The sequence below is a fragment of the Antechinus flavipes genome, chromosome 3 (genome assembly GCF_016432865.1).
Source record: "Antechinus flavipes isolate AdamAnt ecotype Samford, QLD, Australia chromosome 3, AdamAnt_v2, whole genome shotgun sequence".
NCBI lineage: Eukaryota > Metazoa > Chordata > Mammalia > Dasyuromorphia > Dasyuridae > Antechinus > Antechinus flavipes.
Genome location: NC_067400.1, coordinates 561,065,291 through 561,081,230, shown reverse-complemented (window position 1 = coordinate 561,081,230; position 15,940 = coordinate 561,065,291). Strand labels below are relative to the sequence as shown.

At 43.6% G+C, this 15,940-nt stretch overlaps 1 protein-coding gene across 1 annotated transcript in view; it reads right to left on the bottom strand.

The window, feature by feature from the left end:
- Nucleotides 1–845: 845 nt before the first annotated feature.
- Nucleotides 846–15,940, bottom strand: part of TFAP2E (transcription factor AP-2 epsilon) — a 37,333-nt gene continuing 22,238 nt past the window's right edge. Inside the window, exons 4-7 of the mRNA XM_051987665.1 lie at nt 12,429–12,660; nt 9,455–9,573; nt 8,336–8,477; nt 846–2,317 (exon numbers count right to left, since the gene is read on the bottom strand). Coding sequence (XP_051843625.1) covers nt 2,029–2,317; nt 8,336–8,477; nt 9,455–9,573; nt 12,429–12,660 — 782 coding nt within the window. The 3' untranslated portion in view covers nt 846–2,028. The remainder of the gene's footprint in view (nt 2,318–8,335; nt 8,478–9,454; nt 9,574–12,428; nt 12,661–15,940) is intronic.

The following is a 15,940-nucleotide window of genomic DNA, read 5'->3' as shown; positions in this document are numbered from 1 at the left end:
AACCCTTTCTGATCCCTTGGGATTTTCTTGGCAAAAATAGGTTTGCTATTTCCTTCTCCAGCTTATTTTACAGATGAGGAAGCTGAAACAGGCAGGTTAAGTGAATTGCCCAGATCATGTAGCTAGTAAGCACTGAGGCTGTAGTTGAACTTGTCTTCTTGACTCTAGACTCACCATCTAACTGTGTCCTATACATGCTTATTCTGTTCTAAAATCCATGCAACTTAAATGATAACCTACATTCATAAAGTGCTTTAAAGTTTACAAAATACCTAACAGCCACTATCTCATTAACATGCTCATTTTATAGCTAAAAAACCAAACAAACAAACAAACAAAAAAAAAAAAAAAAAAAAAAACGGAAACATTCAATGGCTTGCCCAGGATTACAAACTAATAAGTGTCTGAGGGAGATTTGAACTCTTTTCCTGACTCTGGGTCAGGTGTTCTATCCCCATAAATGCTTATTCTGGTTTGAGATCCATTTTCATGATCGCTGGTGCTCATTAAGTACTTTCAAGTTCACAAGGCACCTGACACCTACATTATCCCATTTGATTGACGAAACAGGTCCTATCAGTGTGCCCAATTTATAGATGAGGAAATAGGTTAAATGATTTGCCCATGGTCAGACAACTCATGTCAGAGGCAGGATTTGAATCCAGGACTTCCTCTGTAGCCAGCTTGTTAGCCATTGTCCCACACTGCCTTTCAGTTTTCCCCCAGCGGGTTCCTGAGGCAGTGTTAGCTCCTTCCCAGTCCCTTATATTGATAATATAGATATATTGCCTTCCCACTGACAACCCAGCCCTCCAGCCCTTAGCCTGAAGGAGGACAGAGAGGGCTGCAGAGCCAATCAAAGGATTTTATTAAGCAGACACCTTGGTGGTTGGAGAACACAGCTATTTCAGGATCCAGAGAAACAAGACTCAGCCGCCAAGAGCTCGCCAGCGACACAATGGCGGAGGCGGCAGTACTTCAGCTGCCATCCCGCCAAGCCAGAGGTTCCCAGGGATAGAACTACCCCCCTTCCTTCCCGTGTCCATTGGCCCAGAGGTCTCTCTGCCGAAGAGAAAGGAAACCAAACCAAATCAGAATTCCCAATTCAACCCAATATAAATAACTCGCAATGGAGACTTTGAGACATTCTGATTTAATTACAACATAAATAAATATGTACAGATGGCGACAAGGCCATGGAGTTTGGCCTGGACTCAAGTGCTGCTTCTGCTTTGTGTTTTTTCAATAGCTTCTCTCTCCCTTGGGTCCTTTTCATTTGGGGGGCAGGGGGTTCCATCAGGGAGGTGGAAAGAAGGGTTATTAAGGAACCTAACAGAGCCGATTCTTCATGTCCACTACTCTTGTGGAAGAATGGGAAGGGAGTCAAAGAGCCGATCCTTGAACAACATCCAGGGGTCATCAGCCACATTGGGTATTTCCTATGCCGGGAAGGGCCTTCTCTGTATGGTGAGGGAGACCCCCCCTACCCACACACTCCCCGGTTTCAGCCAAAGGATTGCCATTCTCATCTCATCTCATGATGATCTCATCATCCCCCACCCCAACCACCCCCCTCCCCCCACCCTTGCCCTATGAAGCCCCTTCCCCACCCCTTCCCTACCAAGTGAGGCTCTCTCAGAAGCCTTCTCTAAGCCTCTTCCACCGAGAGGGGGATAGAGGAGCCAGAACATTGCACGTGTGATGTAGAATGGCGGGTCCCCGGCTTCAAACTGAATCAATCTGCAGAGGGAACGAGGTCTCCGAGCCGCCTAGCCTTCCCCTGCTCCCACTTCCAGCACACTGTTCCATGGTTTCTCTCTATTTTTCCTTCTTTCCCCAATCACTGCCTTTGAAAGCAAACTAAAAATCTTTCCAACCTGTGCTCCAGAATGACCCAACAGTCAAACTGCCTTTTCCCCCCTTCTTTTTCCTCCCTGTTCCCAAAACTCAAGAGATCAGGCCTCCTTTCCCAAGCTTCAGGAGAACCCCGGGCCCAAGGGGGCAGGGGAGGCCGGAGGCGAGAGCAGATTATTTCTGGTGTTTCACATCCTTTTCTGATACTTTTGAGTCTCCAGTTGGGTGCCTGTTGCCCGAGCTGCTCAGGAACATTTTGTCGAGTCCCTTGAGGGACTCAACCAGGTAGTTCTGGAAGGCCGTGAGCGCGGCACAGATGGCTGGGCCCCCAAAGCCGTGGGTGATGAGGCTGAAATGAGTGAGGCAGCTCTGGACTCCGGGCTCCAGGATGAGAGAGGGTCGGCTATTGCCCAGTGGGGAACGGTCCTGTGCCATCAGGTCTGAAAACTCTTTGCAGATTTGCCTGGCAGGAGAGGAGGCAGATATCCCAGGTTAGTTAGAAAAGGAGCAGGTGCATTAGAATTCTTTTTTTTTTTTTTTTTTTATTTTTTTATTTTTTTTTTGTGCATTAGAATTCTAATGCAGGAGAAAAGAAAGGCTGAGAGATCAGAATGGAAACTATTGCCCAATACTTTACATATATAGTGACTACATTGTATATGTGTGTGTGTGTGTGTGTGTGTGTAAAATCTTTTTTAAATTTTATTTTATTTATTTAACTTTTTTTACCCAGTTATATTCAAAACAACAACAAAAAAGTTTACACGCTTTTAATTTTTTTTGAGTTCTAGGTTCTCTTATCTCCTACATATGAAGTTACACAAAACATTTTCATAAAAGTAAAGTTGTGAAAGAAAATACAGATCTCCTATCGCAATGAAAATAAAAAGCTCTCAAGAAAAATTGTTTAAAAAAAGAAAGAGAAAAAAAGAATGCTTCAATCAGTATTCAGATACAATCAGTTCCTTCTCTGGATATGGATAGGATTTTTTATCCTTAGTCCTTCAGAGCAATTATAGATCATTGTGTGTGTGTGTAATATTTACAAGATTTACAAAGCCCTTTCTTCCAGATACCCCTGTGAGTCAGGTGAGCATGAGTATCCTCATTTTATAGATTAAGAAACATCAAATGACTTGTATATCTCTTGACCTATTCACTCCCCTATTCCTCTCAGGGACTTCTTGTTACCTACAGGTTCCAGACTCACACTTCCTACTCTCAACAAGCCACTTAACCTTCATCTTCCTCAGTTTCCTCAGCTGTGAAATAGGGATAATTATTGCACCTACCTCATAGAGTTGTTGTGAAAAAGAAATGAGATAATATTTGTAAAATGCCAAGGACAGGTATTTAATAGTAGTTCCTTTCTATCTGCTATGCTTTTCTAATGGATGAGCAGCTATTGCCATATCATTTGAGAATTGTTGGGGCGACCAGGGGGTGGGGATGGGAAAGAGACAGCATCCCATGGCTGATAGGTGACTATAGACTTGAGTACCATGGTCATTAATAAGCAGCTACTTTGTGCAAGGCTTTAGGTGAAGATGGACAAATAAGGCTTGTTCTGGCCATGCCCTCACAGAACTTCATTTATGGTACAAGAAAGGAGCTGAGTTATTTTTTAAAAAATACTATAACTCCAAGGTGCTTAAAAGACAAAAGGAAAGTTGTTATACAAAGAATATTTATATCAGAATTTTTTTATGATAACAAAGAACTAGAAGCAAAGTAAATAACCACTAATTGGGGAATAGATGAACAAATTTATGACATATGAATACCTTGGAATATTATTCTTTTTTTTAAAAAAAACACTGGATCTGTGATTTCTTTATATAGGGAACTCCCAGTGAGGAAATTCCCTTTGGTGATGAAGATCTAGAGTTTCAAGCACAAAAACTTTGCCCAAGGTCTCTCGGATAGAAAGGATTAACCGCATTAGGCAATCACCACAAGTCACCTCAAAAGTCAACAAATATGAAGAATTCAAAGATATCTGGAAAGAACGTTTATGAATTGATGCAGAATAGACAGACCTAAAAAAACCAACTTATACAATGACCACAATGACTTAAGGAAAATAGCCTCGAGTGATATTAGAATTCCAATCAAGAAAGAAATCAATTGAACTTTTTGAGAAATGTAAGTCATATTTTTAAAAGGCATGTACATTTTTTTTAAAATAAAGCTTTAATGAACTTAATGCAAAACAAACTAGTTCAAAATATATTAGTAATCAATAAACTTTTTTTAAGAAAAGAGATATATTAAAAAAAGAAAGACTTTTTTACTTTCCTTATTTTTCTTGTTTCTTTCACAACATGACTAATGTAGAAATCTTTTATATGATTGCACATATATAACCTATTATCAAAATTGCTTTTCTTCTCAAAGAGGCTCAGAGAAGGGAAGAGAGGAACAGAGAGAATTTAGAACTCAAAAAAAATTTTAAAGAACGTCAAAAATTGTTTTTACATGTAATTGGGGGGAAATTAAGTATTAAATTTAAGTTAAAAATAAAGTAAGAGGAATAATCATCAAAATAATGCTTTGGGAACTTAAAATGCCCTAACTCTTGCTATAGAGATCGGAATAGTGCTTTGTATTAGATTATCTCATTCAAACTAATACATTTAGGGGTAGCTAGGTGGCAAAGTGGTTAGAGCACTAGCTCTGAAGTCAGGAAGACCTGAGTTCAAATCTGATCCCAGACACTTGACATTTCCTAGCTGTGTGACCCTAAGCAAGTCACTTAACCCCAAATGTCTCAACAAAAAAAAAAAAAAGAATAATCTCAAACTAATGCATTTAAAACCTTTCTCTGCCACTTAATCATCTTCTAGTATAACCCATCCTTAAGATTCTGTTCTTTAAACTCTGGGAGATGACTATGAACCATTACCTAGAATTCCCACTCCCTCTATTTTTGTCTGCCAGCATTTTTTATTTCCTTCACAGACTAATAGTACTCTATTTCAAACCCCGATTCTTTCTGTACAGTAAAATAACTGTTAAGACATGTATACTTATATTGTATTTAATTTATACTTTAACGTATTTAACATGTATTGGTCAACCTGCCATGGGGGGAAGGAGGGGTAGGGAAGAAGGGGAAAAAGTGGAACAAAAGGTTTGGCAATTGTCAATGCTGTACAATTACCCATGCATATATCTTGTAAATAAAAAGCTATTAAAAAAAAAAAAGATTCAGTTCTTTAGTAAACACTTAAATACTTGTTGGCTAAGCTCAGAAAACCTTTTCCTGGTCTCTGAGCCAGCAATGGACTCTTCTTCTGAACTTCATAATTATCTCTCCACGTTACAGTAGATAGAGCACTGGATTTAGAGTTAGAAAGATCTGAATTCAAATCTGATCTCAGATACTTATTAGCTGTGTGGTCCTGAACAAGTGACTTAATCAGTTTCTCCAACTGTAAAATGGGGATAATAATAGTGTCTACCTCCCAGCATTGTCATTAGTAGTTTTTGTAAAAATACTTAGCATGTAGTAGACAATTAATAAATTTTAGTGTCTTTCCTCCCTTCATTATGGCATTCATCATATACTACCTACATCATGTTCTAAATCTTCTCTGAATTTCTTGAAGACAAAGACTATAGCTTATTCTTCTTGGTAACCCTGCCTCCCCCTGATTTCCTAGTGCTAAGATTTGCATATGCAAAGTTCTATATTAAATGTATGATGATTGAATGCTTAAAATCTGAGTTCTATTCCCGTTAAGGTTCCTTCCATCTCTGATGCTCCATGATTCTATTTTTTTCTGGATAATACTGCAAAATCCTATCGGAAGAGATAGGATTTGAGCTGGGCTTTTATGTTCTCTCGCACTAGATGAGGGGTCAGCTTCCATAAAATCAAATTATCATGGCTATAGAGATGCTGAAAGAGATTTCAGAGCCAGGAAGATCCTTGTTCAAGGCTTACTTCTGACACAAGGTGACCTAAATTATTTAACTTCCCTCAGTGTTCTGGGAAATTCTTCAAGACTCCAAGTTGCAGAGAAAGGACTGTCTTGTATTGGTATAAGGATTTCTTTATATCAGTGAAAATGCAGTTCCAGTCCCTCTCCCCATACATATTATTTCCAGATCTATATATCCAGCTCTAGGGTCTCTCCTGAGCTTCAGTCCTACATTACCAGTTGCCAATTAGGCATATCAATTTTCAAAAAACATAAAGAGAATGGAGAAAAGACCAATGAGTTTGACCTGATTTTCTAAGAAAATTCTAAAACAAAAGATGAGCAAACATCTAGAAAAGAAAGAAAGCAGCAATTCCAAAAGGCTTCATCAAGAACAAATCTTGACAGTATGTTTTAATTTCCCTTATTGAGAGAATAAATTAATAGATGAGGACAATGCTGTGGATATGGTTTGCCTCAATTTTAGCAAAATTATTAATAAAGTGTTTCATGGGATATATTCTGATGGAAGTAGATTTCTTCGACTGAGAGAAGATCTAACTCAGTTTCAATTGATCAAGGATGGACAGAAGCAGCTACACCCAAAGAAAGAACACTGGGAAACGAGTATGAACTATTTGCATTTTTGTTTTTCTTCCCGGGTTATTTATACCTTCTGAATCCAATTCTCCCTGTGCAACAAGAGAACTGTTCAGTTCTGCACACATATATTGTATCTAGGATATACTGTGACATATTTAACATGTATAGGACTGCTTGCCATCTGGGGGAGGGGGTGGAATGAGGGAGGGGGAAAAGTCGCAACTGAAGTGAGTGCAAGGAATAATGCTGTAAAAATTACCGTGGCATGGGTTCTGTCAATAAAAAGTTATCATTATGAAAAAAAAATAGGACACTTTATTTTAAGTGTCTCATGTTATCCTTATGGAGAAAATAGAGATATAATCAGATGGATTCAGAGCTGGTTGAATGACCAGGACTATGTCCACGTGGCAAGAGGTTTCTAGTGAACTTAGTTTTGGTCTGGTTAACATTGCTATCAATGGATAAAGCTCATCAAATCTGAAGATGATACAAAGCTGGCTAATATACTGGGTTCCAGAATGAGGTTCCAAAAGACTCTTGATAGGCTGGAGCATTAGGTGGAATCAAAAAAAAAAAATTACCTTCACAAATATACAACGAGTAAGTCATGGATAGACAACAATGGTCGTGAAAAAGATCAGATGGTTTTAGTGGATTGTAAGTTGAATAAGTCAACAATGTAATGAGATGGCCAAAAAAAATCTAGTGCAACCTTGGCTGCATTAAGAAGATGATGGTCCAACTATACTGTGCTCTCATCAGACATCATCTGGATGACTGTGTTCTGGGTGCTACAATTTTGAAAAGATGGAAACTGTCCAGGAGGGCAACCTGTAAAGATAAATGGGTTTTAAAAAATGGTAAAGGGACTTAAACCCATGATTTGGATATAGTTACCCCGGACAAAGAAGATTTGGGGGAGAAGAGATTAATCTCATTCTATTTAGTCCTAAAAAACAAACAATGGTGGACAATGAAAAGAGACAAATTAAGCTTGAGGGTCAGAAAAAGCATCCTGATAATGCTGGGTGACTTTGGCTCATGGTGCCCTGAGCAGAAGTAGAGATGTTAAAGAAGGAAATTGGGTTGAGTTTATAGAAACCAGGTGGGTAGAGAAAGAATCATAGAATTTAACCACTTGTGGTACATGAACACAGGAGAATTATCACTTCACTGTCAGAAACAATAAATATGAAGAACAAAGAAGCATGGGAAGTTATAGGAACTGATTCAAAATGAAGCAAGCAAAACTAGGAAAATCATGTGTGGAACAACAAAAAGTAAAAAAAGAAAAAAGAAATTATTATGGCTCCAAAGAAGAAATAGGAGGATGTGCTTCCCTCCCTTTTTTGCAGAGGTGAAGTGGATAGGTGAGGAACACTGCTTATAAGGTGGGACTCAGTTGATATGTTGGCTATTTATTCCTCTTTTAAATTTTTGTTATAAAAGCCAGAAGGATCCTCAGAGACCATCTAGAGGAGGTAGACTTCCTCATTTTACATATGAAAAAACTGATGATGAGGGAGATTAGGTGCATCTTCCAAGGTCACAAAGAGAACTTGAACCCAGGTCCTTTGACTCCAAACCCGTGTTCTTTTCCCGGTCTCATACTTCCTCTCAAGGTCATCAAGTAGAGGCTGCATTTCTGCCCAGGTAGAAGGCCGGCTGGCTCATCATCAACCAACCAACCAATAATCACCTGTCAGGCATCTACTATGTGCCAGGACTGAGCTAAAGCACCGAGGGTACCCCCAAAGAGGCAAAGAGCTGACACACCAATGGATAATCTGAGGTCCTTCTAGCTTTGAGATTTTGAGAGCTCTGAGGCTTGCTGTGGGATACTGAAGGGGGAAGGAGGGATATTACCACGGTTGCCAGGGATGTGTGTCCCTGGTTAATTGGGCCCTCGGTACCAGCACCCACCCCAGCTCCCCACAGCACATACTCACTTAGTGGCTAGCAGCATGTTCTTTCGACTGTGCAGCTCTGCAGGGTCCGCATGTTGCCGGCACAGGTACTCAGCGGCTGCCTTGGCTGGGAACTCCGTCTCACACACGTAGCCAAAATCCCTGGCGAGGTGCACAGCCTCTCCTGGAGAGGGGAGAAGGCCATCATTACAACCTAAGGATTCTCCTCCATCCTCTGACCCCTGTTTCAGAGCTGCTGGGACATTCTTTCGACTGAGTTTTCAGCTTCTTTTATGAGGGGAAGCGGACCTGAGGCAGCTCGTCTAACTTAACCAGTTAGCTTCAGATGGGGAAAGGAGGCCTTTGGGACTCCTATAGGTTTAATATATAGTGGGTTACTTGCTAAATAGAGCAGGGGATGGGAGAAAGGGGGGATTGAAACACAAGATTTTGCAAGGGTCAGTATTGAAAAATTACCCATGCATGTTTTGAAAATAAAAAGCTTTAATTAAAAAAAAGGTTAAAAAAAAAAAAAAGAAGAAGAAGAGTATGAGTTATTTTTTAGTTTTTTTTCATTTTCAAAATTTTGCAGTTGGTTAGGGAGAACACACACACACACACACACACACACACACACACACACCTACTGCTGCTCTGGTATAGGTACAGCAGTCACACTGTTGAGCTTCAGGATGTCACTCAGCGTGTGGCCAATTGCAACTCAATTGATGGCGTTGCCTCTTCCAATTCCATCCAAGACACTTATTCATACTTTGTTTAAAAAGAAAAATTCGCTCCTCATTTTCTGCTCCTTATTTTCCATGACTAAATCAACTGAGTTGAGGGGAAAATCAAGTGGTCAGAGACCAGCTATCCCACCTTTATTTCACATTTAGAGAGGCTCAAGAAAAGTGCCATTGAGCCTGTTGTATATAAGACCTAGTCCTCCTGGAGTTTGTTTCCCATGGCATTTTGCCTGCACCTTTCTCCCTGTGTCCTGTTCTTGCTTTCCCTTAAATCACACTGTTACACGGCGTGCCTTCTCCTCGGACTGGATTGTAAGAGAGCAGGATCTGTGCGATCTTAGCCCAAGTCTCTCCTGGGCCCAGAGCATCCTGCCCCAATGGCTCTTGGTAAGAGGATGGGCTAAGCCCCATTTACCTTCCACCAGGGAGGTAAGCAGTGTCACATTAGCTGCCTTCCGACGCCCCGCTGGCAGGTTGAGACCAATCTTCTCCAATCGCTCCCGAAGACAGCGGCCTCCATTTTTTGACTTGGCCCTATAAGGGAGAGTGGAACATAAAGGCATAGGTCAACAGACCCCCTTACCCCACCCACCCACTCTGCTTTGGGGGAGGAGCCTGGTTCTTCCCATCCGAATCTTGCTAAAGGTAGACGGAGCCCAAGAGTTCAGCATAGGGAGGGAAATGATCGACTGCTCATTCGCATTCTCAAAGACTTGACAGAAAATCTACTCTGCTTTCCATACAGAAACATTACAAGGGGATAAATTTCAGCCTTGATATAAGGGAAAACTTTCTAACCATTAGAGTCGTCCAGAAGTGCAAAGGGATGCCTTGGTATGCAATGAGTTCTCCATCGTTGGAAGGGAACGTTCATTCACCCAGAGGCTGAATAACTACTTCTCAGAGAGCTAAGTGGTATAATGCATGGACCACTGACACGTAGGAGCCATATGATCCTTTCTGGGCATTTTAATTTAAAAACTCTCTCGATTTCAATTTTGTCATCTGTAAAATGGAAAGAATAACACCTACCTATAACATCTATAAAGCAGTTTGTAAACTTGAAATGCTACATAAATGATAATGGTATTATTCCTAGAGAGGCCATCTCCTGCAGGAGATGTTTTTTGCCCCAATAGAATAAAATTATATTCAGCTTTCTGTCTGCTTCTGTCTTTGTCTCTCTTCCTCCTCTTCCTTCTCTTCCCCTCTGTTTCTCTTCCTCCTTCCCTCTTAAATTTCAGGACTCTCTAAGAGAAAGTGTAGCATAATGGATATCTAGAGGGCTAGAATCTGAATCAGGAATATATCAGATCCTGACTCAAATACCACGTAGTTTTGTGACTCTTAGCCCAACTTGGCTTTAAGCTCCTTATCTCTTAAAAAAAAAAAAAAAAGGGGGGGGGGGGGGAAGGGGGGGAGAGATTGAACCAGATGATGTCCAAAGTCCCTTCCAGCTTTCAATTTCTTTATTGGCTGGAGCAGGATGGGGGGACAAGACTGAAGCAGGGATAGTGTATCTTTCTGTGGCCAGATTAGTGGGAACCTCAGAGCCTGGGACCTCACAACAAAAAGATGACCTGAGAATGGCTCCCTGTCTTACTGGTCATTTGAGGGCCTTTGCTAGAGAAAATGGCTGACATGGCTTGGATTTCAGGGCCTCCATTTGACCTGTGGTGGAAGGGCAAGCAAAGTGGCCCTATTGGCCCTTCAGGGGCTTTGCCTTAACTGCCAAGCCAAGTCCCTCCTCCCAGAGCCCTCAGCTGGGCTGGAGAACGGCAGCCCGAGGGCGTAGGCAGAGAGGGTCCGCAGGGTCTGCCCTCCAGCAGCAGCTCTGGGGGAGAATGCCCTTTCCCTCCCTCTCACCTGGGCCCAGCACACACATTCCTGCCAAGACACATTCCGACCTACACCCAGTCCCAGCCTACCCTGCTCTGGCCCTGGCACACGGCATGCCCCAGGGTTACTCCAACTACAACGTGCTTTCTGGTACACGTTTATATGTGTCCGTAGTTTCTTTCCCTATAGAATAAAATTCTATTCAGCTTTCTCTGTCTCCATCTGTATCTCTTCTCCTTTTCCTCCTCCTCCACCCGCCCCAATTAGGCCAGATAAAATGGCTGACGGGTTGGCTTTCAGGGTCTTGCGATCTCCACTTGGCCTGTGGCAAACGCAGCCCACATATTCATGTTCATGGGCACATATGCCCATACCGGGTACAGAGACACAGAATCCTGAAGTACCATTCTCTCCATCCTCCCTGCATGGACTCTGTGTCACGCATGTCCACACAAACACACATTCAGGGACACATAAGACTCATCAATACCTGTCTAATATATACACAGATACAGGAGCCCGACAGCTCCCAGAACCCCTCATTCCCGACCTCATCACCTTATGCCCACTGCACAGGTAGGTGGAAATGCACACAACTGGGTACACCTGCCCCTGGGGGGGGCTTCCAGGGACATGGGAGGGAAAGAAGGAGAAGGGGGAGTCTGGTCTGCTCATCTAGCCAGCCCCCAGGGCTCTGCTTCCTTTCCTTAAAAGGCCCTTTTCTTCCCTTTCTCCCCTGAACTCCAGAGGTTTTTTTCACCAGAGACCATGAGTTAGAATTTTAAAGGATCTCAGAGGTCATCTAGTTTACCCCTCTCATTTGACTGAGAAGCAGAATCTGAGGGAAGCTGACACCCCAAATCCCCTGGTAGTGAATGCCAAAATTGGGATTCGAACACAGGTCTCCTGACTTCAAACCTGCAGCTCTCGGGGCTGCGCCAGGCCCCCTCCCTCCCTCCTTTCTCCATTGGCTGCCTCAGCCAAGTCTTTCCTTCTTTCTGAGCTCCCCCCCAATATAATCAGCCACCAGCCTAGACTTGTGTGGGAGCTCCCGGGATAGTCGAGTCCGGGCCAGCTGGGGCCTGTCTGCGAAGCGCTCAGCCCCCACCCACCTCCCCCGGTACGGAGGAAAGACTGGTCCAAGGAGGAGTTTCCTCCTCACAGGGGGCTAGCTAAGGGTGAGTGAAGCAACTCTGGGCTGGGAGCCTTATCCTGCTGTTTACTTGGCTTCATGAAGGCGGACAAGTCCCAACCGTTCCGAATCTGTTTTTCCATCTGTAAAATGGGCATCATAATTCCCCGACTATCTCCCTGGCAGTGGGGTTGTGAGGAGAGTGCTCTGGGGCCTTACAGGGTTGGACTTAGGTAGGATTTAAGCCCTGGGAAGAGAAAAGGGAAGAGGAAGGGAAAGGAAGGAAGAAGCCTTTATAAGCTACTAGGTGCTGAGCACTTTACGAACATGATTTTACTCCATCCCAACTGTAATAAGGGAGAAAGGGATCCGGCCAGCCCAGCCCGTCTTTCACAAGATTGTGATTCTTTTTTTTTACCTGCGCAAGACACCCCCAAGCAGGGAGGCGTTGAGGCACTCTGGGGGTGAAAGCCTTCTCTGCACTTCTCCCACGGTAACCTTGTACTTGGAGGTGGAGCTGAGCAGGGACAGGCGGCCCGGGACCGAGCAGAAGACCTCGTTGGGGTTCGTGACCACGCCACTGACCAGGCTCTCCTTGTTCAAGGACAGGGCAGAGATGGCGCTGCCATTGGCTTTGGAGGGGATGGGCACTGCGGAAAACACACATTTTGAAACAATCATATCCCAAATCCCTGTCCCCTTTTCTATCCCCTCTAACGCACGCCATTTCCTACTTGACACTTGGCAACTTGGCAACGTCCTCCCTCCCTCCCCGCTGAACTTCGGCCCATTAGGAGAGTTCATCTTGGACAGGTCTTAAAGACAAGACACTCAACTGAGCAAGAGACGGGATCGCCTTGGAAAATTACACAGTGTGTTTATGACTCATCCACCCATCTTTGGAGGGCCAGCTTGAGCCATCTCCACCAGTACGTCTTCCTTGATCTCCTGGTGGATTCTACCGTTGCCTTCACGTGGCATTTGGGGCTTTTGGATTGAGTTTAATTTTTTTTAATACAGGCCATTCATAGGATCATAGATTTTGGACCCCAAAAAGTCATCTAATCCCACTGGCTTTATTTTATATGTGAGAAAAGTGAGTTACAGAAGAGTTAAGGAATTTGTCCGAGGTTGAATAGTTAATAAATGACTGTCAGGATCTGAACTTGAATTCTTTGCTCCCAGATAACAAGCTATTTGATTTCTCTGAGGGAGAGAATGAGGCTATTTTGTGCAATTCTGCTTCACTTAGATCAAGTCAAGACATCCCCTGGTGATGTCACTGGGCTTTTTGGAAAACAAAGGATGAATAATGCTTTCACATACTGCCCCCTCTCTAATTTGATTACTATATATATTAGTATTTTAACCTTCACCTCAGCTATGAGCTCCATGAGGAGAGGGATGAAGTCTTAATGAGCTTTTCCCTCCTCTGACACAGGACTCGGTACACAGTAGGCAGCTTTTCTCCATCTCCTCAGAGCTCAAAGAACCCCCAGACGCTTCCCTTCGCACCTGCCCCGCCCCCAGCCCAGGACTGCCTGAATCCCTTGGGGTGGGAAGCATGGATGGTGGAAGTCCATAGTAAGTCCTCAGCATCCTTCTCACTGGCTGGAGAGTTAGCTTAAGGGACATCCCCCGAAGCACTTAGGTGTTACAATGCATGCTGGGTCTGGAATCAGGAAATTTCGGAGTTCAAATTTAGCTTCAGACATTTTACTAGCTGTGTGACTCCGGGAAAATCATTTTAACCTGTTTTCCTCAATTTCTTCAATTGTATAATGTAAATAAACCTCGAAAGGTTGTTGTAGGAATCAAATGAGATATTTGTAAAATGTTATATAAATGTATAAATCCTTTCCTTCCCCTTGGCCTCCAACTCCCTCTCCTTCCTGTCCATTTTAGCTGGTTTAGGGAGAAGCTTAAGATGTAAGCTGAGAGCATGGCCCACCTCCTTTGCAAGAATATAAGATAAGGATATACTGCAACATACTTAACATGTATGGGACTGCTTGCCATCTTGGGGGAGGGAGGGTGGAAGGACGGAGGGGAAAAAATGAAACATAAGCGAATGCAAGGGATAATGTTGTAAAAAATTACCCTGGCATGGGTTCTGTCAATACAAAGTTATTATTAAATAAAATAAAATTTAAATTTAAAAAAAAAAAAAGAAAGATCAAAAAAAAAAAAAGAATATAAGATAAATCCCCCTGGATACTCACTCCCACCCCCACCCCCTTTTCATCTAGGTGGCTCCTGTTCATTACAGCTGGGGAGGGAAGTGAAAAAATGGGAGAGGAATAAAGAAGGGCTGTCCACAGGGGTCTCCATTTTTTTCTTGCCACTGGCTAGCAGAGTCACCTTCTTCTGCCAGTCCCTAAGCCTTTCCAGACTGTGAATCACACTCAAAGTCTATGTCCTTTGGGCTAGAGCACTCTCTTCAAGCAAGACTCACACTATCAGTCCTGCATGGAAGGAGGCTCCCTAAACTCCAGACTCTCTACCTCACCAGTAAACTATTATTTTGCTAAATGGGTAAAGGCATTTGTTTTCTCTCCTCTTCTTTCCCTGCAAAAACCAGCAACTTGGGTCCCCTCCCACGGCCTGGGATGGGTATGGGGGAGGAGAGTGGATGGAGGAAAGCCTGGGAAGGAGAAGAGAAAGGTGAGTGACAGAAGGTTAATGAATAGGTGCTTTGAGATCCCAGAGATGAAAGTGGCAGGAGAGGACTAGGGCCTGGTCACCTGCAGATGAAGAGTTCCTCAAATTGCCCCCTTAACACCGGACCCCAGTTATTCAAGAAATGCACTCTGGCCAAAAGGATGGAGAAAGGGGCAGCGCTTCTATACCTTCTCACAAGTAGTGAAGACATCCTTTTCACCTAATCTTTGTGTCCCTCTGCTCTTTCCTTTAGCCCTAGCTTAGGAGAAAAATGCAGGAAACTAGGTTTTCTAGGTCTCCTCTGCAGAACTCCTCACAGCCCCAGGGCAAAGAACATTAATGAGCAGTTTAGTGCTTTGAGATCCCCAAGATGAAAGGGCCAAAGAGGGCGGGTGTCTGTGTGGGGTGGCACCCTATATTTTCCATAAACTAATCTAATCTCATCTTGCTTTGGGGTGGGAGGCAAAGACTACCCAAGCTCAGGTGAACCCCCTATTCTGTTGGGGGTGGGTGAGGAATGGAGGGAAAGGGAGGGCTGGAGCCCTCAGGCTGGGAATTTCCCCAAAAAAAGGAGCTTCCCAAGCCCAGCCAGCACAGGATGCAACTGAATATGGTATATTCGGTCAAATCCCAACTCCTACAACCAAATTCTGGGTCTAACACTTTGGTTCTAGGCCCTGACCAAACTATCCCCATGAGCTCATCCTCTCAGGATGAAACAATGGATTCTCAGCTCCTTAACTGTGATTTTACCCCATCCCCCATTCCCCCCATCCCTACCTCCATCCCTCCCCCAATAAGCTCAGCCAGCCCATGGACTGGGGACCCTTCTTCACCCCTGCCAGTTTTGTCTAGGGCTCAGACTAAGGACCTCCACTGAAAAAGCAGCTCCCTTCCTGACTCTGAAACTACAGGGACCCCAAGACATGGGGAGGAAGGGGCTGAGGAGGAGGAAAAACTCAGCATGACACAGACCAGGTAACTTAGGTGTCCCTCCAGACCCACATGCAGGGATCCCTAAGTGTTCAGGACCACAATGGAAACACCCCAAAAGTGTGGACATGAGCCCAGGCTTGTGGCCTGGGCACTGAGTCACAGAAACAAACACTTACATGCAACCCCCAGAATACCAACGTATCAAGGGAGATGGGGTGGGGGACCTGGACTCAGTAGACACACAGCCCAGGGGCTACAGAGAAAAAAGGTTGGAGGGGGCAAAAATCAAGAATCAAAGGCAGAGAGGGCTGGGACAGAGAGGCAGGGCCTTAA